At 41.3% G+C, this 24,959-nt stretch overlaps 2 protein-coding genes across 3 annotated transcripts in view; both read left to right on the top strand.

Annotated features, from left to right (window-relative positions):
* LOC132384549 (26S proteasome non-ATPase regulatory subunit 11) overlaps positions 1–3,038 on the top strand; it is a 46,169-nt gene extending 43,131 nt beyond the window's left edge. For both annotated transcript variants that reach the window (XM_059955717.1, XM_059955716.1), the window contains one exon: positions 2,537–3,038. The gene's annotated coding sequence lies outside the window, so the exon portion shown is untranslated. The remainder of the gene's footprint in view (positions 1–2,536) is intronic.
* A 16,987-nt stretch (positions 3,039–20,025) lies between these two features.
* Positions 20,026–21,782, top strand: LOC132384440 (cyclin-dependent kinase 5 activator 1-like). Its single transcript, XM_059955595.1, has one exon. The coding sequence runs from the start codon at positions 20,618–20,620 to the stop codon at positions 21,524–21,526; it is 909 nt and encodes a 302-aa protein (XP_059811578.1). The 5' UTR covers positions 20,026–20,617; the 3' UTR covers positions 21,527–21,782.
* Positions 21,783–24,959: the final 3,177 nt, after the last annotated feature.

Genomic DNA, 24,959 nt, shown 5'->3' with positions numbered 1-24,959 from the left:
TAAGTGGAATGAGTTTCTCCCCTCTTTAGGTTTCAATTTATTTAGAATTTTTTTTTCTCTTTTGTAAAATGTTTCTGATGTTATTTGTTAGTGTGGACCAGTCACACAACTATAACAAATCAAAAAAATTCCAAAAATGGAAATCAGAAAACTTGCGGGTATTCTAATGAAGAAGCTTATCTGAAACTCTGTTTCTCTTCACAAATGCTGGCTGGCCGATTTCTAGCATTTTCAAAAATAAACATGACCATTTTCACCAACTTATATCTTCACTGCCATTGAAAAGAGTTCTTTCAATCTTTTTCTTACTAGTGCAGACAACGTCTTTGCTGTCCGAAGCAACCAAACTCTACATCCTAGCTGTCCTCCATATTATAACTTGCTTTTTTAGTGTCTGCTTTCTGACTGACTGCTTAGATCCTGTCTGTAGAAAATTAACCATTATTGCCACCCATCAGCTGTCCACTTAAAGTAATCCTACATTAATTTAATTTTGTATTCCTCCCACATTCTCATCAACCCCCTCCCTAACCGCCTCAGATTCTACCCCTCATCTATACACTAGCGACAATTTACAGTGGCCAATTGGCCTAACAATACAAGTCTTCGGGATGCGGGAGGAAACTAGATCACTTTTAGGGAGAACATGCAAATTCCACGCACTAGTCAAGATTGAATTTGGGTCTCTGGCACTGTGAGACTGTAGTTCTACTAGCTATTGTCATACTTGTGCTACTCTCTCACATGTAGCAGAAAGTGGAAACTTTTAATGTTGACTAGTTTTTGATCCAAAGTTCTCTGACCCAACTTATTTTTGAGCTCAGATTCTTGTTTGTGTGTGGAAGTGTTGATTTCTGTAAGATGACTTGGAATAGCTTTTGAAGCAATCAGGTGGTCATTTGAACCGCATTATAATGGAACTCGGCAGAATATTGAAAATATTGTGTATTCTCCAATGTCATGCTAAAATTGCCCTGTTACACACTGAGACTAAAATTGGGACTGTTTTCAACTTTGAAACAGTGTGAAAACGGGGGTAAGGCTTCTTACACAATTGTTACTTTTTAGTGCAAGTTTTCCACAGCGGTGTTGTAGTATGGGTTGGCTGGCAAAGAAATGTTTTACTTCAAAAATGACTTAAATAGTAAGATTGGATAGTCTTTATATAGCAGCTGAAAGGTATATTCTGGACAGACTACTTTCAACATTATTACTCTTAATTGTCTTTAAAACTCATCAATTCCCATCCATAGTTTTAACCCTTGAAAGCAAAAGTTATTCTGTAATAACTGATTAAATTTCTGCTTTGGCATTTTCATTGTAACTTCATAGGCAGAAAGGTTCTTGACCACTGTCATCTTTGGCACTTACAGCATAGAAGACTGATGTCCAAACTAGCCAAATGTGTTATTTCTGTAATCTTACTTCGTGGCTTTTTCTGTAGCCCTGTGCTTTTTGGCTATTCAGGTGTTCATCCACTTACTTTTTAATTACATCTTTGTCACCCAGCAAGAAATGAATTTTATTCTTATGTTTGAAAATAAATGTCGTCATTTCCCCTTTGATCCTTTCTATCAACAAATCTATAGTACTTCCCATTCTTAGTCACCGCTCACCTGTTCACCCTATCTAGCCTTGCAACTTCATACGCAATTTAATTCGCCCATGGTACAAGGGACACAGCTTCTGCAACAAAGCTTAGATTTCAAAGTGAACTTGAACATGTGTATCATCAAATCTTGAGAAGAATCTGTGAGCAGGAAGTCATTAGTTGGAATTCTGATTGTGCACACATTAAATAAGAATATCACTGCTTTAATTCTGATTACTTTACTTGAAACCAATCCACACATTTATGTTTTAGCCTAGTCTGCAACACACATCTGTGGTGCCAGACATCTGGTGTCTTCACATTTTAAAAAATGCCACCCTAAATTTTAGGATGGTGGGGTGGAGAAAAGTCTCAACCAAAGGAGGTGTAAGGTGCTTCTTCCCTCCGCTAGCAAGGGGTGGTACCTGCTTAGCCCCCGATCAGGGTCATGAGCAGCCAAGGGAGCAGGTGGTGCATATCACAAGTTCTAGTTGTGCAGTCACTGACACCAGGCAGACAATCTCTGAAGAGGTTGATAATGGCTGGGGTCACCCATCTTGTAAAGACGTTGCCCAGTAGAAGGCAATGGCAAATTACTGTAGAAAAATTTGCCAAGAGCAATCATGGTCATGGAGAAACCATGATCACCCGTGTCATATGACACAGTACATAACGAACAAACTCTAAATTTTAATAGTTATTTGGTTTGCATAGACACATACATAATTATATCACTGAAAGGGCCATCTGAGCCACCTGCATATTTCAACGTAGGCATTAACACTACCTGTTCCCTGTGTTAATTATTTTTCCCTTTAAAGCCGGTGCTATATGCTCAAGTAGATATTTTAAAAACTGCAATCTTATAACCATTTTCACTTTCATTGTCAGACTGGAAATTCATTTCTACCAACATATGTTTAGTTATCTGTTTTCCTTCAACAGAGAACGACTTTGATCCAGAGAGTTGGAGTGTGTGACAGAAGAGAATGGAGCTTGGAGAAATGTTAGGATTTTTTTCAGTATGTCCTACTTTCAGTCCGAAAGTTTTTAAATCCTCGTCAAATGCATTCTGTTCAGAACAAGTTTGTTCCAGTTTGATGTAGCCTTTACCCAGGTTATCAGGGGTGGTGTGACATTTAAAAAAAAAAAATCCTTTTGTCAAATATTGTCCTGCTCTTCATTCTTTTGAGAGTTTAACCAAACTCTTGCTTTATGTGCAGAGTTTTTTGGTTGACCGTTGACCCATGCTGTCTCTGTGGACCCGGCTGACATCACACTGCTTTAGACCTGACTTGTTTTTCAACAGTTTCCTAAACATGCCATCACTGTTTTGATTCTTGCCATCAATTTCAAATGTACAAAAGGTTTTCGATAACCAACAATTATCAGGTATATCTGATGTTCAGATGAGTTCATAAATAAAGAAGAAAACATTTTTTTTCAATGTCTGTGTGCTTTTTTTAAAGATTTCTAAATTAGCAAGGAGGCAACGTGCAAGCATTGTAAATTGGTCACTGGAATCCCTGGATACTGAAGAATATTGCCTTGACTTTTCCACTGATGTTTGAATATTTTAAATAGAAGTATTACTGATGAATTGGTGTACATATTTTCTGCATCTGAATTTCTTGGGAGGGAGGAAGAAAATCTCTTTGGAACATCAGTATTTGGCACTGTAAATTTCTTTTAAATGTGTGTGGAGTGTGGTAAAACTGAGTCACTAATATTAAATCAATATCTTAATAAAGGAGGTGATTTGCACAAAAAGCTACATGAGTGGCCTTTTCAAATTTGCTATCATTTTCAGCCAGTAATATTCCTAAAGGTTTTTTTTAAAAGGGCTTGTAATTTGAAGTTTTGAACCTAGTTTTCAAGCACGCTGGAGTAAAACGCACTTACTGGCCTCGTGCAGAACCGTCAGTATCCATTTGGAATTTGATTGGGTTGAATCTGCATGTTACTCAGTTGCTCTGGATCTTCTTTCCATATGGTGGCACAAAATGTATTGGGTTACAAAAGATTTCTGGAAATTGGTAATCATAGCTTCACCAATGAGCAGATAGCTGCTGGATTGAATTTGGATAAAATGGTCTACCTGCTCCCGAATGCAGATGTGAAATGCAAAGGACTGTGTTAAAATTACCGAGTTCATTGCTTCTGTAAAGTCAGAGCAAAAGAGAATTTTTCCAGCTAGTTAAACTGAATAACTAAATGTTGCACCTATAAAGTCCTGATTTCTCTTTTTTTTTGTTATAGCAAATTTTATTGTGGTGAATGACTTGGTGCCCATTGTGACATAAGTAGTTATGACGCTTTGATGCAAACCTGATGTAATTCTTACAAACTGCTGGCAGGATCATCATTTCGCTTTTCAGACCACTCTTGTGTAACTGTGATTGCTGCAGGCCTTCAAAAATGAATCTCTGCAAAATCAGCAATAACTCTTACTGATTCCCATTCTTCACAGCTTTCAGGACTGGATGCGGAGATGTGAAGGAAAGAGCTTTTCCCCACATTTCCAAGAGTGCATTGTCAGGTGTGATACATTTTCACTTGTAACGTGATGGTGTTCTTATTTTGGGGCCCACGCCTCAAAGTGCAATGGAATAGTTGGATAATTAACAAAAACTGTCAGAAGCAAGTACATTAAAGTCAGTGCCTCAAGTACAATGCTCTACTTGCTTTCAGACTTGCACACAATAACTGGGAGTTGCATAAAATGGTAACTTTGGTAGAGGTACAAGCGTATGTGTTGAGAAACTTCATGATCCGATACAGAAACTAAATAGTTGCTATTTAGCACAGTTAACTTTGTACTGAAGTATTTGAAGATCCAATCCAGTTGATTAATATTTTGTTATTTAACAAATCAAGATCAAGTAGATTTCTGAAGACTCCTGTTTGCTAAAACTGCTTTAATGAGTTGCTTTTTGTAGCATGATCATGTTAAGTAATTTATATTTTTGAAAGGTTTTTAAGCCTGAATGCAGTTTCTCTGGTGCTACATTTGATCAATTTGACTTAAAATGTGCGGATTTTATGCATGATCTCTTCCACTTTCTGCACCTCTTCAATTTATTTATCATGTGAAATATTGCATTATGTTGACGCTTCCACAATTTAAGAAAATAAATTCCATCTTTAATCTGGTGCATTTTAAGAGTTTTTAATTATGTGAATGCCTGTCAACTTGTATGGCATTCCTATTGAGTTGGGAGTTTACTTATTAAGCAGTGGTAATTTGTTTTAATTGACCTAAAGCAGGGTTCCCAACCTGGGGTCCAACCAGGCTTCATGGCATATAAAAAGATCATGAGCCCCTGATCTAGAGGAATGTGCTATCTTATACACAGTTCTTCTTTTGCTGTTCTACAGAGGTTTATTTTTCTGTTTCTGAATGACAGTTATCTTTACTCCACCAAGATGCAAATTTGTTTTAATATATCCTTTGCAGTGTTTTCAATTCTATTTTTTAAAAAGCTTGTTTTAAATGAGTTGAGTTGGGTGAGGATTATTTGAAGTTGTCATGTGCATGTTTATGATTTTATGTTTTATGTTGGTGATTTGAAACTAGTATTATTTTGAAAAAGCCCTTTAATAGATTTTATGATGTTTTTATAAATCCTAGCCTTCATTCCCCATGTTTTCAGCGCCTGGTTTTAAAATATCTATGAAATTTATCAGTCTTGGTCACATGATATACCATTATCTAATGTAAATTTAATCCTAGAATTGTGCAGTGGGAAAATGTGCTGTCCGGTCTAACTTATTCTTACCGACCAGTGAGCACCCTTTCAAATTAATCCCATCTCCCAGCACTTGGCTCAAGCCTTCTATGCTTAAAACAATTTAAGTGCTTATCTACCCATTTAAATTTTGTCAGTGACTCAGCTTCATCCAGTCTTTTCCAGGTAAGTGCCACTCTGGGTGAAGAATCTCCATGTCTGGTCTAAATCTTTACCCCATCATTCTAAGAATGTGCCTTTTATCTACTTCAGATGTGGTATGTTTAGTCTCCTTTAGTCTACCCTCCATTGATTGATTGAGGCCTCCTTTGGCCAGGCTCGACCATGGATGTTGTGTCCTAGTTGTCTAGATACACAAGCCTAGGCAATACAATATGGAGGGTAACTTGTCGCCCATGTAGCAGGCTACCCCTCTCCACGCATCTGAAGAACCCAAAGGAACAGCAGACGTAGGTGCAGTTCGGCACCAGCAGCATTGCAAGAGTTGCCCGTCAGGTTTGAACTCAACATAGGGCTGCTTTAGGGACTCCAATCCTGGATGATTCTCTCGGAGTTTACTCCCAAAGCCTTTCCTGTGAGTGGGTATAGCTGCAAGGCAGCAGAGGTTTGAGACCAGATGCATTGTAACTTCTCCAGCTTCTCCTTGTAACTGAACTGCTGCAGTCCAGGCAAGATCCTGGTGAATGTCCTTTCAGATTGCTGCTAGCATTAGAAAACCTCAACATCTAATGTTAAGCAATTTTCAACTCAGCTTTTGAATAAATTACACATTATATTTAAGTATTCATCTGAAATGGAGAGAGATTTGCGAGTTTGAGGCAGATGTATGTCAATGGACCTCCTTTTGGATTTGTTTAGCAGGTACAACTGCATTGGCCATAAGATATAGGGGAAGGATCAGGCCATTTGGCCCATCATGTGTCTCCCCCATTCAATTTTTGTTTCTCCTGCCTCCTCCCCATAATCCTTAACTTTCTTACAAATCAAGAACTTAGCATTCTCTACCTTAAAAATGACATGGCCTCTGGTTAAAGAGATTTCTTCTCATCACAGTCTTAAAGAGAATGTTACTTTATTTTGAGGCTGCGCCCTTGGATCCAAGATTTTCCTACCAATGGAAACATCCTCTCCATGCTCACTCCAAGCCTCTCAGTAGCTAGTAGATTACAATGAGAGCTTCCCTCATCTTTCTGAACTCCAGATACAGGCCTAGAGACATTAAACACTTGTACATTAAGCTTTCTCTCTCGTTTCCTAAATTCATATCCTTCATGAGGGGATGTAAATTCTTGAACTGATGAATCTCATGGAAGCTTTAATTTTAACTAAGGTGAGGAAAGTTGGTAGAGTTCTATCTGATGCACAGATGGAAGGCATAATAGTACAGCAGGGACCCATGTTCAATCTTGTGCTTGAATGCAATTTTTACATTCCTTCTGGAAGTGTGGATTTCCCTGAGGTATTCCATTTTCCTTCCACATAGACTTGCTGGCTAATGGGTTAATTGGTTATTGTGAATTACCATTACTGTAGGTTGGTAATAAATGAATTGGGGTTGGTGGGAGTAGGTGACTGAACATTAGAACAAAGGGGCTGATAAGATTGCTTTAAGAAGTTGCAATACTACCATACTGCAAAATAATTAAGTTCCCCAGATCTATTCTTTAGCCAGCACCAGTGCCAACATCATAAAGGAGGATTTGGCTACACTTGTGATTTTATGGTTGTGTGTAACCAGCAGTAATTTTTTGTGATGTATACTGCCACCCACAGTTCAAAAGAATTAAACATGTTCGTTTTATTATAACTATAGTTGGGGGGCAGACAGGCGATTCTGTGGACGCAGGAAAGAAACGCGGATGGTAATTTGCCTCCCAGATGCCAGGGTGTGGGATGTTTCTGATCGTGTCCACAATATCCTGAAGTGGGAAGGAGAACAGCCAGAGGTTGTAGTACATATTGGTATCAATGACATAGGTAGGAAAAGGGAGGAGGTCCTGAAAACAGACTACAGGGAGTTAAGAAGGAAGCTGAGAAGCAGGACCTCAAAGGTAGTAATCTCGGGATAGGAATAGAGTGCGGTGGAGGATAAATGCATGGCTGAAAGATTAGAGCAGGGGGCAGAGATTCAGATTTCTGGATCATTGAGATCTCTTTTGATGCAGGAATGACCTGTACAAAACGGATGGGTTGCACTTGAATCCCAGAGGGACCAATATCCTGGCAGGGAGGTTTGCTAAGGCTATTGAGGAGAGCTTAAACTAGGATTGCTGGGGAGGGAGTTGGAACCAAACTGAAGAGACGGAGGAAGGGGTAATTGTCTCACAAATAGAGAAAGTTTGGAGACAGTGCCAGAGGGAGAATAGACGGGTGATGAATCAGAAGAATGTTTATTACCACCGGCATGTGACGTGAAATTGGTTAACTTAGCTTCAGTTTAATGCAATACAGAGAGAAAAAATAACAATAATAATAAATAAAATAAAACAAAACAAGTAAATCAATTGTGGATATTGAATAGATTATTTTAAAATGTGCAAAAACAGAAATACTGTATATTAAAAAAAGTGAGTAGTATCCAAAACTTCTAAGTCCATTTAGGAATCAGGTGGCAGAGGGGAAGAAGCTGTTCCTGAATCGCTGAGTGTGTGCCTTCAGGCTTCTGTATCTCCTGCTTGATGGTAACAGTGAGAAAAGGACATGCCCTGGGTGCTGGAGGTCTTTAATAATGGACGCTGCTTTTCTGAGACACCACTCCCTAAAGATGTCCTGGGTATTTTGTAGGCTAGTGCCCAAGATGGAGCTGACTAGATTTTCAGCCTTCTGCAGCTTCTTTGGGTCCTTTGTCCCTCCATACTAGGCAATGATGCAGCCTGTCAGAATGCTCTCCACAGTACAACTGCAGAAGTTTTTGAGTATTTGTTAGCATGCCAAATCGCTTCAAACTCCTAATAAAGTGTAGCCATTATCTTGCCTTCTTTATGACTAAATCAGTATTTTGGGACCAGGTTAGATTCTCAGAGATCTTGACACCCAGAAACTTGAAGCTGCTCACTCTCTCCACTTCTGATCCCTGTGAGGATTAGTATGTGTTCCTTCACCTTACCCTTCCTGAAGTCCACAATCAGCTCCTTCGTCTTACTAATGTGTGCCAAGCTGTTGCTGTGGCACCATTCCACTAGCTGGCATATCTCACTCCTGTATGCCCTCTCATCATCACCTGAGATTCTACCAACAATGGTAGTATCAATAACAAATTCGTAGATGGTATTTGAGCTATGCCTAGCCAGACAGTCGTGTATAAAGAGGGTAGACCAGTGGGCTAAGCACACACCCCTGAGGTGTGCCAGTGTTGATTGTCAACGAGGAGGAGATGTTATAACCAATCCGCACAGACTTGATGGTTTGAGGTGTGTTGATTTTAATGCAAGGAGTATTACGAATAAAGCAGATGAGCTTAAAGTGTGGATCAGTACTTGGAGCTATGATGTTGTGGCCATTACAGAGATTTGGATGGCTCAGTGGTAGGAATGGTTACTTTGAGTGCCAAGCTTTAGATGTTTCAGAAAGGACAGGGAGGGGAGGGCAAAAGAGGTGGGGGCGTGGCACTGTTGATAAGAGAGTGGCATGGGAAGAGGAAGACATGGAGGGATTCTCTACTGAGTCTCTGGGTGGAAGTTAGGAACAGGAAGGGGTCAATAACTCTACTGGTTTTTTTTAGATCACCCAATAGCGGACATCAAGGAGCAGATAGGCAAATTCTGCAAAAGTGTAACAACAGTGTCGTCATGGTGAGATTTTAATTTCCCCAATATTGATTGGCATGCCCCTAGAGCAAGGGATTTAGATGGAGTGGAGTTTGTTAGGTGTGTTCAGGAAGATTTCTTGACACAATATGTACAAACAGATAAGCCTACAAGAGGAGAGGCGGTACTTGAACTGGTATTGGGAAATGAACCTGGTACCTGGTCAGGTGTCAGATCTCTGTGGGAGAGCATTTTGGAGATAGTGATCCCTCGGGATCAATAAAGTATGTCTGTCTGACTGTTGTATCCCCTTTACCACAACATTGGAGAGGGAGAGGAACAGCCAAGTTAGGAAAACGTTTAATTGGAGTAAGGGGAAGTATGAGGCTATCAGGCAGGAACTTGGAAGCATAAATTGGGAACAGATGTTCTCAGGGAAATGTATGGAAAAAAAAGTGGCAAATGTTTAGAGGATTTTGCATGGAATTCTGCATAGGTACATTTCAATGAGACGGAAAGGATGGTAGGGTACAGGAACCATGGTGTGCAAAGGCTGTTGTAAATCTAGTCAAGAAGAAAAGAAGAGCTTACAAAAGGTTCAAAAAACTAGGTAATGATGGAGATCTAGAAGATTATAAGGCTAGCAGGAAGGAGCTTAAGAAAGAAACTAGGAGAGCCAGAAGGAGCCATGAGAAGACCTTGGCAAACAGGATTGAGGAAAACTCCAAGGCATTCTACAAGTATGTGAAGAGCAAGAGGATAAGATGTGAGCAAATAGGACCAGTCAAGTGTGGCAATGGAAAAATGTGTATCAAACCAGAGGAGGTAGTGGAAATACTTAATGGATACCTTGCTTCAGTATTCACTATGGAAAAGGACCTTGGCGATTGTAGGGATGACTTACAGCAGACTGAAAAGATTGAGCATATAGATATTAAGAAAGAGGGTGTGTTGGAGTTTTGGAAAGCATCAAGTTGGATAAGTCACCGGGACCTGACGAGACATACCCCAAGCTACTGTAGGAGGTGAGGGAGAGATTGCTGAGCCTCTGGCGATGATCTTTGCATCATCAATGGGGATGGGAGAGGTTCCAGAGGATTGAAGGGTTGCAGATGTTGTTCCCTTATTCAAGAAAGGGAGTGGAGATAGCCCAGGAAATTATAGACCAATGAATCTTACTTCAGTGGTTGGTAAGTTGATGGAGAAGATCCTGAGAGGCAGGATTTGGAGAGGCATAATATGATTAGGAATAGTCAGAATGGCTTTGTCAAAGGCAGGTCGATCCTTACAAGCCTGATTGAATTTTTTGAGGATGTGACTAAACATATTGATGAAGGTAGAGCAGTAGATGAAGTGTGTATGGATTTCAGCAAGGCATTTGACAAGGTACCCCATGCAAGGCTTATTGAGAAAGTAAGGAGGCATGGGATCCAAGGGGACATTGCTTTGTGGATCCTGAATTGGCTTGCCCACAGAAGGCAAAGAGTGGTTGTAGATGGGTCATATTCTGCATGGAGGCCAGGGACCAGTGGTGTGCCTCAGGGATCTGCTCTGGGACCCCTGCTCTTCGTGATTTATATAAATGACCTGGATGAAGAAGTGGATGGATGGGTTAGTAAATTTGCTGATGACACAAAGGTTGGGTGTGTTGTGGGTAGTGTGCAGGGCTGTCAGAGGTTAAAGTGGGACATTGATAGGATGCAAAACTGGACTAAGAAGTGGCAGATGGAGGGTTCAGTTTGGTAGGTCAAATATGATGGCAGAATAATGTATTAATGGTAAGACTCTTGGCAGTGTGTAGGATCAGAGTGATCTTGGGGTCCGAGTCCATAGGACACTCAAAGCAGCTGTGCAGGTTGAGTTTCTGGTTAAGAAAGCATATGGTGTATTGGCCTTCATCAAGCGTAGGATTGATTTTAGGAGCCTAAAGGTAATGTTGCAGCTGTATAGGACCCTGGTCAGACCCCTCTTGGTGTCCTGTGCTCAGGTCTGGTTGTGGCACTTTAGGAAGGATGTAGAAACCATAGAAAGGGTGCAGAGGAGATTTACAAGGATGCTGCCTGGATTGGGGAGCATGGCTTATGAGAATAGGTTGAGTGAACTTGGCCTTTTCTCCTTGGAGTGACAGAGGATGAGAGGTGTATAAGATGATGAGAAACATTGATCATATAGATAGAGGCTTTTTCCCAGGGCTAAAATGGCTAGAATGAGAGGGCACAATTTTAAGATGCTTGGAAGTAGGTACAGAAGAGATGTCACGGTTAAGTTTTTTAGGCAGAGAATGGTGAGTGTGTGGAATGGGCTGCTGGTAATGGTGGTGGAGGCGGATATGATAGGGTCTTTTAAGAGACTCCTGGATAAGTACATGGAGCTCAAAAAAATAGAGGGCTATGGGTAACCCTAGGTAATTTCTAAGGTAAGGACATGTTTGGCACAGGTTTGTGGGCCGAAGGGCCTGTATTGTACTGTAAGTTTTCTATGTTTCTATGTATTTGTAGCTGTTGTATTTTAAGGGGAGATTAGAAATTCAGGGTACATTCTCACTGGAATGTAGTATCTTATGGGCAACGTTAGGTTTATAAAATTGAGGTGATTGATCAGGTATTAAATGCTTTTCCAGAGTCTGGAACTAGAAAGTGCCTATTTAAGGTGAAGAGAAATATTGGAAGAGGAGTTTGGGCAAGGCGGTGAATTTCCAACTTGAGCTGCTGGAGGATTTGGAGGTGTATACAGTCACAACATTTAAAAAGTGTTTGGGTAGAAAATAGGATAAAGTCCAAATTTGGGCACCCCGAGGAAAGGGTTGGTAATATATTGGCGCCCCTGCAATCGTGGCAAGGTGTCCCCTCGGTTAATGGTAAGGATTTATGGTATTAAAAAAAATGTTTGGGAACCCTGCCCTAACGCAGCCCTCGCTGAGGTTCCGGCGTCACTTATGGGTTGGCTGGGTAGGAGTGAATTTCCTTACGGAAAGGATGTTGTAAAAATCATCACCAATAATCTCGTTTCACTGTTACTACGACAGTTTATTTTATATTTACGAGAATGATTTTGTGATTGAAAGGGTATGAGGGGCGTTTAACGGCTCTGGGCCTGTACTCGCTGGAATTCAGAAGAGTATGGAGGGATCTTGAAACTATCGAATATTGAAAGACCTAAATATAGTGGACGTTGGTAGGATATTTCTTAAATGGGAGAGTCAAGGACCAGAGGGACGTCCATTTCGAACAGAGACGAGGAATTTTTTTAGCCTGAGGTCGGTAAATCTGTGAAATTCGTTGCCATAGGCGGTTGTGGAGGCCGTCATTGACTATATTTAAAGCAGTGGTTGATGGATTCCTGATTCGTAAGAGTGTCAACAGTTACGGGGAGAAGGCAGGAGAATGGGGTTGAGAGGGATAATTAATCAGCCACATGGAATAGCGGAGCAGACTCGGTGGGCTGAATGACCCAATCAGAATCAGGTTTAATTATCCCCGGCATATGTCGTGAAATTTGACTTTACGGTAGCAGTACAATGAACTACATGATAAACGCAGAGAATATTACAGTGTGTGTAAATGTGTGTATGTATATATGTACAGTATAATTCACTCACTCACTCACTATCTCTTGCTCTCTGATGGCAGAAGGGAAGAAGCTGTTCCTGAATCGCTCTGATTGTGTGTCTTTGGGCTTCTGTACCTCCTTCCTGATGCTAACAATGAGAACAGGGCATGTCCTCCTGTTTCTTATTACCAAGTATACACTACATTTTAAGTATCAATAGACATCTTGCGGGAAACTTTTATGGGAAAATCTGCCTCACATACACCACCAGCAAGCACCGTGCCCGAGGTGATCATTTAAATTAGGAGCCTTTGTAGGGTTGTGGTGAACTATGTGCCTGTCGGGACACGCCCCTGCTGACTGCTCCTGTGGCTCCTCCCACAGGCCCCTGTATAAAGGAGACCTGCGGCCTGAAGATCGGCCTCAGTCTCCAGGACCTTGTATGATAGACACTCACTCCTGGTTCCTTCTTCCAGTCAATAAAAGCCGATATCTCGCCTACGTCTCAGTGTGAGTTATTGATGGTGCATCAAGGGTATCGATCCGAAACGTCCACGATTACTTTCCTCCTAGGGATGTTGCGCGCCCCAGTTCCTCTAGAAGTTTGTTCGTGGTTTCGAGATGAGGGATTGAGTTGTTATTCCTGCGGTAGCCAGCGGATGGCCTCTTTGCATGAAATCCACACAAAGTGCTTTTACCCAGCAAAATGAGATCCAAGCTCGATCTGACAATCTAAACCACTATCTATATTAAAATCGGGATGAAGCGGGTCTAATATAAGTAATAGACCCGAGAAATTCTGCAGATGCTGTAACCCTAAAGCAACACACACAAAATTCTGGAAGCACTCAACGGGTCTGTGCACCATCTACCGTTTCGGGCTGAGACTCTTCTTCAGGACCCTAAGTTAAAACGAATTAAAGCAACCAATATCAATTATAAAAAATCATGCACGAAATCGATTAAAAGACTAAAAACACGAAGTTCTCAGTTGCCAGCTAATGCATTGTTTAAAAAAGTTTGGAGAATCAGTAAACCTGTTTTAATAAAGCAGCTGATGGGAAAAATGTCCCTGTTATCCCCTAAAATCGGGAGAGGACAAGCGGCTCTCGGGGTTTTGTAAAACGGGAGCGGCGATCTTCGTTAATTTATTTAAAAATGCAAATTACGTTATTTTTTTCTGATTCCTTTGTTTTCCTGTGACTAAATGAGCCGATTGCCAGTGAGTGCATTGTTCCCCAAGCTGTCAGAGAGGCTGCAGAGAGAATTATAATTTTGCTTGATTATATTCGCTGGCTTATCTCCATACTGAACGAAAATGTGCTGAGTGGGCGTGGGGCGTAGCCAATTATTAACCCATGATGTGTCTGAATTAACCTCAGGACATTCCTCTTCAAGAAGTTATCTCATATTATGTTGCTGAAATTAGCAGTGGGCAGAAAACCACGGGAAAAGTCCTAGTCTGAAGTTCCACTTTAGAAGCGTGTTCGAAGCACTGAAGCCGCGCAGACTTAAAATGGCCAATTAACTGCTGATAATTTCCATAATTATTTATTTTCGGTTATTCTTGTAAAGATAGGTTCAAAACCAACTTCCTCAATTGACCCAAATGCTATTTAAAATCAGTATCTGATGTGGGCATCTTTAAACATCTAATCGTGTCTTGTTTATAATTAATCAAAAATAATCATAATAAATCAACCAAGAATTAAGACATTTTGCACATTATTTTCACTTGTAATCTTGAGGGATTACAAATATTTGGAGAATGGTGCAAAGTGAATTATAATATTTTGAAATAATTATACACTAGGCTAGAAATTGACGGGGACATGTTCCAATAAAGCACCAGATCAAAACGCCAAATTAAAAGGGCAAAACATGAAACCCTTTTATCTGATCACTGTCAGTTTAACCTAGAACGTGCAATATTCTTGCACACATGACCATGTTAAATGATTATAAATATAACACTTGGAAAACTTTAATTTTGTGAGTCCTTTCCTGGAGCCAGGTGGACTTCACTGCTGCCAAGGTATGTGGCTTGAACTTTGAGAGCAAATCTAATATGCACGCAAATTAATAGGCAAAAAAACTTTGCATTTATATAATCTCTCTCTGAACCCATGATTACTGTAGTAATGCAGAAAACGAGGCATCAGTTTTATATGCTGTAAAGTTAGATAAACTGATCGTTCATCACCTGGAATGCTATTTTAATGATATTTGCTGAGAAATAAATATTGATCAGAATACAGTGGCGGAGTGGTCCTCTTAAATGATGTTATGGTATATTTTGCATTGATCTCAAAGGCAAACGTGATCTCTTTTAATTCAACCTGAAAAGCAATGAAACAATCATCAGTAGCAGAATGTCTCTCCAGCGTTTGGAAGGCAACTGCCCCGCAAACGCAATAACTAACATTCAGGGAATATAATCAATAACTGTCATTACTACGAACTGCAGATTTCACGATTCAGAATAAACACTCTGAACAGAGTGTGTGGTGTGTTACAGTTTATAATGTGATCAGATCTTCGTCCTGAAATTGCTTTGGATGGAAAATGGCGGATGTTTAAATGCATGTTAAATCAAAGCAAGGTTTTAGTCAGTTTAATGTACATCATTGATGACATTCAAGTCAAAAGATAACTGAAGATATCTCTGCTATTTCAATAAATACTGAATTCTGTAGTTGGTGCAGTTGCACAGGACTCATTAGGAGTAATTACAATATGGTCAATCATTTAGGTAACTTGACTTGCCACAATTACTTCTGGGATTGCGAGATTGAACTGTAAAGAAAAATTCGATTGATTCAGGAGAGTTGAGATGAGAGGAAATCTAAGAAAGGCCTTCAATATTCCGACAGGACCGCACTGGCTAGATGCAGGAAGAATGTTCCTGATGGCCAAGGAGTCCAGGAGCAAACTAAAAGGAAAAGCTATGCAGGAATGAGATGACATCAAAACAATAAACATATTCACAAAAGATCAGATGTTTTTCTTGAGGCGAAGAAGATCCAGGGATTATGATGAGAAAGCAGAAAAAAAAACTGTCCTGAATGTAGATAACCATCCTTGATCAATTGATTGAGTGAGCAGGTTTTGAATGGCCTACTCTTGCTATGGTTTAATGAGTTTCAAGAGAAGAGATTCACCATATCACCACTGTCTAATGCCAACATTAGGATATGTGTGTTGAAGCTTGCATATACCTGCAGTATTATCTTGATGGTGTAGAGATATTAGAACTTAAGTTAAATGTGCTGAATTCTATATGCAAGTGTATAAAATGGGCATGTATTTATATCATAATTTTCAGAAGCTTAAGACATTCCAAAATATTGTGTTGGTGAGGGTTGGGATAAGGCACTGCCCTTTGCCTTAGACTATCTTCTGCTTCTGAAACATACAGCTTTGTGCAAAATAATAATTAAAATTTTTAACCAAATCTCACACTTTTTGAAGCTGCTGAACACTTCCTAAGGAGAGGATTTCACTAAAGTCCAGCTACTCAGTTATTTTATGTTAATGTGTGAATAGGTTCATTTTCCTTTTAGTTGCTTTTCCTGGCGTGATCCCAGTTATTTCTTTTTTTTAATCTACCCTTGAAATTTCACAATCAGATGGAATTTGATTGGTGCTACTGTTATTATTTTCACCTCTTGATGAGCACAAGGACTGTGGTTGGCTGAGGTCAAAGATTACATTGACACAATTTACAGCATTAAGCAAGTAGCAAAGATGAATTATTGCACTCTTCCTCAACAACACCACTCAACACATGGTAGTTTAGGCTCGAGCATTTGTTCATCTTCTGAGGTACAACTCACACCAAACAAAAGAGAGCAGCCTTCCACAAGGCTTCTCTTCTTCTCTCTCCCAATGGACTAGAAGGTACAAAAGCAGCAAAGCAAAGTCAGCTTCTATCCCATTATCAGACTCTTGAACAGACATCATACACAATAAGATGAATTCTTGGCCTCACAATCTACCTCGTCATGATCTAGCATTTTATTGTTTACCTGCATGGTACTTCCTCTGTAGCTGTTACACTTTATTCGACATTGTTATTGTTTTACCTTGTTCTACCTCAATGCACTGTGCAATGATCTGATCTGTATAAACCCTATGCAAGACAAGCTTTTCACTGTATCTTGGTACATGTGACAACAATAAGTCCTATTCTGACAGAAGAGAGCACCCAGTCACAGGGAAGAGAGAGTGCCTTTGCTACAATGCAGTACTGCAGAAGACCTTCACAGGGATGGACAGATCAACAATCCAAACTACATCTATGGGCCACTCATGAGAAATGCATTTAATTTTGTTTAAACTATTCAGAAAAATGTACAGTTTCAGACCCGAACCCACCAGTACAGCACCAGTGTTACACAATGACGGACTCATCCCCACTGGTACTGTACCGCAGTTTACAGTGACAGACCCATCCCCTCTGGTCCTGTACGTTAGTGTTATACTGTACAGTGGCAGACCTGGTCCCAGTACTGTACCCCAGTATTATACAATGACAGACCTCTTCCTACCAGTACCATACCTGTGCTATACAATGACATTTGTTCCCCCCCCCCCCGCTGTAATCCAGTGTCAAACTGTCCTCACAGTAATTCAGAAGTTTCAGATAATCAGCCATTCAAATTTTCTATATCATCATTGCATCATTCATTTTGTTTTCCTTCTCCCTTTTATTCTGGTATTTCAGTTACATTCATCTCATCTTGCATGCATGTCCACCAGACTTACGTTGACCTCTCAGCCAGCACCACAGTCATCAGTCTCTATTGGTCTCCACCTGATCAGGACCTTTCCTATTACCCTCTTGGCTCCATCCCTTTTAGCAAACAATTTTTTTTATTTTTAAACTCTCCCAGTTCTGAGAGGTCCCCTACCTGAACCATTCATTCTCTTCCACCCTTACAGGTGTTGCACTTGTGGCCACTTAACAAGATAAGAACCAATGGTATTACAGGAAAGATGCCAGCATGGATAGAGCATTGGCTGATTGGCAGGAGGCAAAGTGTAGGAATAACGAGTCTTTTTCTGATTGGCTCCTGGTGACTAGAGATTATTTGCAGGGGTTGGTGTTGGGACCTATTCTTTTTATGGTACATGTCAATAATTTTGATGATGGAATTGTGGCTAAGTTTGAAAAAGATACGAAGATAGGTGAAAGGGCAGGTAGTGTTGAGGAAGCAGGGAGTCTGCAGAAGGACAGACAGATGAGGAGAATGGACAGAGAAGCAGCAGATGGAATACAGTGTCAGGAAGTGTATTGTTGTGCACTTTGGTAGAAGGAATAAAGCCATAGACTATTTTCTAAATGAAGAAAAAGTTCAAAAATCTGAGGAACTGGGAGTCCTCAAGCAGTTTTAGGTTAATTTCCAGTTTGAGTCGGTGGTGAGGAAGACAAATGCAATGTTAACATTCATTTCGAGAGTACTAGTATATAAAAGCAAGGATGTAATGCTGAGGCTTTATAAAGTACTGTTAAGGATTGTGAGCAGTTTTGGGCCCCTTATCTAAGAAAGGATGTGCTGATGTTGAAGAGGGTTCCAGGACTGAAAGGGTTATCATATGAGGAGCGTTTGATGGCTCTGAGCCCGTACTTGCTGGAACTTAGAAGAATGAGGGTGGATCTCACTGAAAGCTATTGAATATTGAAAGGCCCATAGTGGTGGAGTCTAGGACCAGAGGGCACAGCCTCAGAATAGAGGGACAACCATTTAGAATGGAGATGAGGAGAACTTTCTTTAGTCAGAGAGTGGTGAATCTGTGGAATTTGTTGCCATGAGCAGCTGTGGAGGCCAAGTAAGTAGGTGCATTTCAGGCAGAGATAGATAAGTTCTTGATTAGCCAGGGCATCAAAGGGTATGGGGAGAAGGCAGGGGAGTGGGGATGACTGGAAGAATTGGATCAGCCCATGATTGAATGGCAGAGCAGACTCGATGGGCCAAATGCTCCTATATCTTATGGTCCTATGGTCTTAAGTGCAATTCTTCTCCAGCATCTAGGTTTAGAGGAACAGCCTGACCTTGGCAGTGTGGTTGTGGTTTCATATTTTTTCCACTTTTTTCATGAGCTCTGAGGTATGTTCAGTGCCTTTGAGATGCTCTTATACCCTTCCCTCAGATTTGTGCTTCTCTATTATCATTTCCCTGACTTGTCTTGAATGCTCTTTTGTCTTAATTTTGGTTTGGTCTGTTGAAAATCTACCTTACTGTTTACCTTACAGAGAGAGGAAGTATTTATTCAGGTGATCCTCAAATTTTCTACATCAACAAATTGGATGAGTTGGTAAGACAATATACAGTATTGCACCTGAGGAAAGGGTAGTTATTACAAAGGGGATGAATATTTTTTCAGCCTCAGAATTTTGTTTTTTTAATTTTCAGTAAATTGTTGGCAAGTTTTAGAATACTTCATTTGATCTGACATGATGCACAACGTTTTGTAGATAAGCTCAAACTCCTACTTCAGTATATTTAAAAATTTGAAAATGAGACAGTAAAATGTGAAAATAGTTGTGGGGGCCGAATATCTTTTCAAGATCCAGTGTCAGTAATACCAAACTGGAATCCACTAATTGCGAAACAATTGTCTCACGCATCAGAACCCACTTACAGCTTCATTTGCCTAAATTATTGGGCAATCTCTGGAGCTGGATAGCCGTGAGAAAGTAGAGATCGTAAACTTATCATTTTGCACTGTAGATGCAGCTCTTGTCTGCATTTTAGTCCCCCTTCCTCCTCCCCCACCCCTGAATGAGGAAGCTCCATGATAGATTGGTATTATTTGAAAACCATTTTCTCACTTGAGTGTTTTCAATGAACACATACAAAAATGGGAAAAGCAAATCAGTCCGGCAAAGGAAGGGTTTGTATTTTCATATGGTGCCTTTGACAATGTCAACGTGGCCCCAAAATGCTTCCGATCTCGATCTGCAAGCACCTGTCGCAACGTAGGAAGAATGTCAGTCAGTTCACGCCCGACCCATAAACATCAAGCACAGCTTTCAGGTTCCGGGTGATGGGTAATTACCAGGCGGGAGCCGACCGGAGCATCGTGCGCTCTCGGCGTCCTCAGTTGCTCCCGAAGTACCTCTTTCCGGGATGATTTACTCCTTTGGTCATCTACTGGGCGCCCACATCAGAATTTACAACCTCAGACGAGTTCATGGGCACGGCTGGAATGGTAGCGAAAGGGTTAAATTGCAAAAGCTCCTCCTCGTTGTATGTTGGGTAGGGTGTTGTGACTGGCGCGGTAGAAAAGAGGCGGAGAATCAAAGCGAAGAGAGTGCAAAAAAAACATTTGTCAGTGAGGAAGCAGCAGTTTCAGGGCGGGAGAGGGAGGGGGAAACGAGGAGAAAGGCCGCTGGGTCCCGAGCTCACCTTCTCACCCAATTCCAGAGGAATAACTTCAATATGCAGCCGCTCGCCTAAAGGAAATACGGGCACACTCTCCATCCCTCGAGGGCAGATACTGGTCCAGCAGGGAGAGCAGAAGCCGTAAACACTGGGCCGGGCTGTGTCACATCTTGCCCGCCCTCCTTCAAAAAATACCGAAAAGGAGGCAGAAAGCTGATGTTCGCCTGACTCCGGGACACATCCAGAGGTCCTGCCGGTTAATTGCAGCAGGGCACGCCTCCTCTATCACGGAGATACATCGCCAATAAACACAGTACATCAGGCGCGGCGCCTCCAACCCACAGGAGACCTGCTCTTCCCAGCAGCTGCAGAGGGTCTGGAGAAGCCTGATGTTTGCTTTTGGCACCGAAATCGAACGCGCTGCGGTGCCCATCTGCAAGGTCCGGAGAGGAGGATCTCCATCCTCTGCCCAGACAGAGTGAACTCCGCCAACGCACTTGCAGCTTCATCCAGCGGCCACGCCATACAAAGGAACACGGCCATCCTCCCAGCGCCTCTCGTCCTCAGCCCCGCCAGCCACATCTCCGGGCAGCCATGGGCACCGTTCTCTCTCTGTCGCCCAGCTACAGGAAGGCGGCTCTCTTCGATGATGGTTCGGGCACGGTGGGTCAGTACACAGCCGTGCAGAACAGCAAGAATTCCAAGGACAAGAACCTCAAGCGCCACTCCATCATCTCCGTGCTGCCCTGGAAGCGCATCGTGGCCGTCTCCACAAAGAAGAAGAACTCCAAGAAGGTCAACCCGAACAACTACCAGAACAACGTCACCCACCTCAACAACGAGAACTTGAAAAAGTCACTCTCCTGCGCCAACCTCTCCACCTTCGCCCAGACCCAAGCCCCGGCCCAGCGTATTAACCAACTGCCCAGCAGCAAGAACACCGTCTCCTCGGTAAAGAAAACGCCCCACGGGACGTCCGGTAGCTCCAGCTCTCCCAAGAGGGTCATTGTCCAGGCTTCCACCAGTGAGCTGCTGAAGTGCCTGAGCGAGTTCCTCTGCCGCAGATGCTACCGCCTCAAGCACCTGTCGCCCACCGACCCTGTGCTGTGGCTGCGCAGTGTGGACCGCTCGCTCCTGCTCCAGGGTTGGCAGGATCAGGGCTTCATCACGCCGGCTAACGTGGTCTTTGTTTACATGCTGTGCCGGGACGTGATTTCCTCGGAGGTAGCCACCGAGCACGAACTGCAAGCCACCCTCCTGACCTGCCTCTATCTGTCCTACTCCTACATGGGCAACGAGATCTCCTACCCGCTCAAACCTTTTCTAGTGGAGAGCTGTAAAGAGGCTTTCTGGGACCGCTGTCTCAGTATAATCAACGCCATGAGTGCGAAAATGTTGCAGATTAATGCGGATCCTCACTTCTTTACTCAGGTCTTCGCTGATCTAAAGAACGAGAGCGGCCAGGACGAGCGAAGCAGGATACTGATAGGGTTGGACCGGTGATGGTCTGCCGGCGCTTCCAAGACTCACCGATACATCTGCCGAGACAACTCGATTTACTTGAGTGTGTACCCTTTTTGTTCTTTTGTTCCATTGGGGTCTAGTACAAAAGATATTTATTCCATGCTGCTAAAAATGTTTAGAACAAATATCGGCATGTTTCTCTCTCTCTCTCTCTCGCTCATTCTCTCTGTCTCTCTCCCTCTCTTTATTTCTCTCTCTCGCTCTCTGCCTCTCTCTCTCCCTCCCTCCCCCCCCCCTCTCTCTCTCTCTCTCTCTCTCTCTCTCTCTCTCTCTCTCTGTCTCTCTATCGCTCCAGTGGTATTGTGCATGCAAACTATCGGTGTCCCTGACATCATTTTAGTACAACTGACTCTCACAACAAGAACGCCACTTGTCATGGAAACAAAAACCCTAAGGAAAATGTCAAGTATTTGGACTTTTTTTTTGGGGGGGAGGAGGGGGTTAAACATTTCAAATAAGTATTTATCAATATGGAGTCTAGGGTTAGGGAGGTTTTTTTGCCGTTTTCGGATGCACGTGTCTGTTTTTCTCTGAATCAGGGGATTGCGAAGTCTGCAAAAGATGTGCCATTTTCACAGGAAGTCTGTCAGATATGGGCTTCAGCTGTACATTCTGGAAGTGCTGATATATGAAGATGTTTCCAGTGCAATTTGTTATTTAAAAACAAGTGAAAATCTCTGTTGACCAAACGGTGTTATTTGTTGTTGTTGTTGTTGTTGTTGTGGTGTGTGTGTGTGTGTGTGTGTGTGTGTGTGTGTGTGTGTGTGTGTGTGTGTGTGTGTGTGTGTGTGTGTGTGTGTGTGTGTGTGTGTGTGTGTGCGCGCGCGCGCGCGCGTGTGTGAGTGTGTGTGAATTTAAGGATATTGGTGTCACAATGCTGTAAACAGCGACAGCTGTATTTTACGTTGAAATTTTTTTAATTTTTATTTATTTTTGTACTGTGATGAATAAACTGCACTGATCATTCATGACCGATTGAGCCTGCGAGTATTTTTTAAGGCAACAGGATGAGATTTTAAAACACTATTGAACCTTCGCCTTTCATTGCTGATCTGCGTGATGTTCAGATTATTGAGGCAAAATATTTGCACTATTGATCGAGACACGAGTTCAAGTCCCAGCATGGCAGCTGGTGAATTTCATACATCTTGATTTTTGTTTTGTAAAAGGTTAGTCTCATTAATGTTAACAATTAATCTACTGAAAGGTCATCTATCCAGAAATGAAATCTGTCAACATTAACCAATGTGGTTTCCGTGGCTCTAGACTCCTCGGTCTCGATCAACGTTCAAGAAGATAAATAACAACCGTCGCAGTGGTTCGGCAGGTAGTCCCGCTGCCTCACTACCCCGGTGATGCAGGTTCAATGCTGAGCTCCACTGCACTTTGTACACAGTTTGCATGTCTCCTCTGTGACCATTTCGATCCCCCTAGGGCTGTTTTGGTTGGTAGATTAATTGATCATTGTAAATTACCCCAGTGTCTCTGGCTGGCACGAGAATTTGAGGAGATGGGTAAAGAAAGTGTTAAAGAATGGATTACATCGAAATAAGGGAAAGAATTAGATTAATTACAGAGCCAGGATATATATGATGGGCAGAATCATCGCCCCTGCCCTTAGGAAAAAAAATCAAACAATGAAACTAGTCAGATTTATTGTCATTTCACTACAGGATTGTCAGCCCATATGTCTCATCATCAATCTGTGCATCATCAAACCTTTTGTGCTTTTATGCAAACTCACCAATGACTAGATTGCAATGAGCCAAAGGCTCTTTGGGAAAATAATTATGATTTGGTTGTTAGTATAATCCACTTGTAGCAGAAGTTTCAAGTTATATTCTGTACTAAGTTACCACTGTATTCTATTATGCACCACAGAAATCCGGAATTGGAAGGAAGGTTGACATGTTGTTACATGACAATGGATGAATTTCCTAAAGTTTTGGTTCTTGCAGGTTTATATTTGGTTGAGAATACAAAGTAATAACAACCTTCCAAAGCAAGGTGATGTGAAAGTTCTGAATCATGGGGGGCTGGATACTTTACTCTGTGTTTACAATTTTATGAATTGGCATCATCTTCACTCACACCTTTCCCTTTTTCTATAATCTGTACAACATGAAATAGACATCACCAATAACAAGAAGATCCTCGTCCTCTTCCTCCCCTCTCTCCTTCCTCTTTCCCTCTCCCTCTCTCATTCTCTCTCTCCCCTCTCTCCCTTCGTCTCCCTCCCTCCCTCTCTCTGCTTAAATGGAAATTGTAAAAATAAGTTACTGCAGATGCTGAGAGTCTGAAATAAGTTAAATGTGGAATAAAAGTATTTAACAAGTTGAGAGGTGTTTGTGGGGACAGAAACAGAGTTTGGGAATGTGAAAATTTTATTAAGAGAAAATAATGTTGAAAAGACAGTTATCCAGCATATTTTCAATTCTGCACATATGAAAATGTATTTATTTTGTTCTGATTATAATGTTATTGAACAAAAATATTACTTTTTCAACCCACAGGTTCATTTTCTTTGCTTGTGAGACCAGAAAAGGATAGATTAAAAAAAGGAATTATGAGTAAACTCCTCAGAAACTTACAACTTTTATAAAATCATATTTAATGCCAATACTTAGGTTCCATGAATGACTGACAGGGGATCTTCTGTGCATAAAGGTTGGCTTTTAGAAGAGCTGGAGAGGAAACACGTAAAACCAGAAACTGCTGGAAATTCACATCTGGTCAGTTGACATCTCTGGAGAGATAAACAGAGTTAAGATTTCAGGTAAAAGACTTTGTCAGTATGGCTATCACAGATGATGCTGGCCTGCCAAGTGTTTCAAATATTTTCTGTTTTTATTTCAGATTTCTAGCATTTGCAGGTTTTTGATTTACCAGCAGCTAAGATGGTTGGTGCCACAGAACTGGCCAGGGGAGTTGATAGAACCATGGCAGTTGATAGAAGGAAAACAAAAATGTTAAATTGATATAGAACTTTACACAAAAGGTGCAAAAACATGCAACACAAAATAAGGTATAATTTATATGTGATTTTTAATAACATTGGGTCTATACTGACTTCATATCCAGTCAGAATTGACAGGACAACATTTCTTTGTTGACATTACGGATTATCTATGATACCTTCTTCCTTGCAGATAGCGCCGCATTAATAATTGGCTCTATCTTGTCACTAAATGCACGATCGTGAGATTGGTTGAGAAACAGAAATGGAAAATATTCTAAAATTTATTTATGGTGTTTGTTCTGATATGAAAATTAAAATAAGCACTTGGGCCATTGTCGCTGAATTGTGGTTGGAACAGATAAAATGCACTGACCTCACTAACCTTCAAATGAACATCCAACAAAATCAATTCTGTTCTTAGGAAAATCTAAATACAAAATAATTGATTAAGTG

The sequence above is a fragment of the Hypanus sabinus genome, chromosome X1, assembly GCF_030144855.1.
Source record: "Hypanus sabinus isolate sHypSab1 chromosome X1, sHypSab1.hap1, whole genome shotgun sequence".
Taxonomy (NCBI): domain Eukaryota; kingdom Metazoa; phylum Chordata; class Chondrichthyes; order Myliobatiformes; family Dasyatidae; genus Hypanus; species Hypanus sabinus.
This window is presented reverse-complemented; position numbering and strand designations above follow the sequence as displayed.

What these genes read in the sequence shown, in the direction of transcription:
- LOC132384440 (XM_059955595.1), top strand. Translation starts at nt 20,618, where the DNA reads ATGGGCACCGTTCTCTCTCTGTCGCCCAGCTACAGGAAGGCGGCTCTC.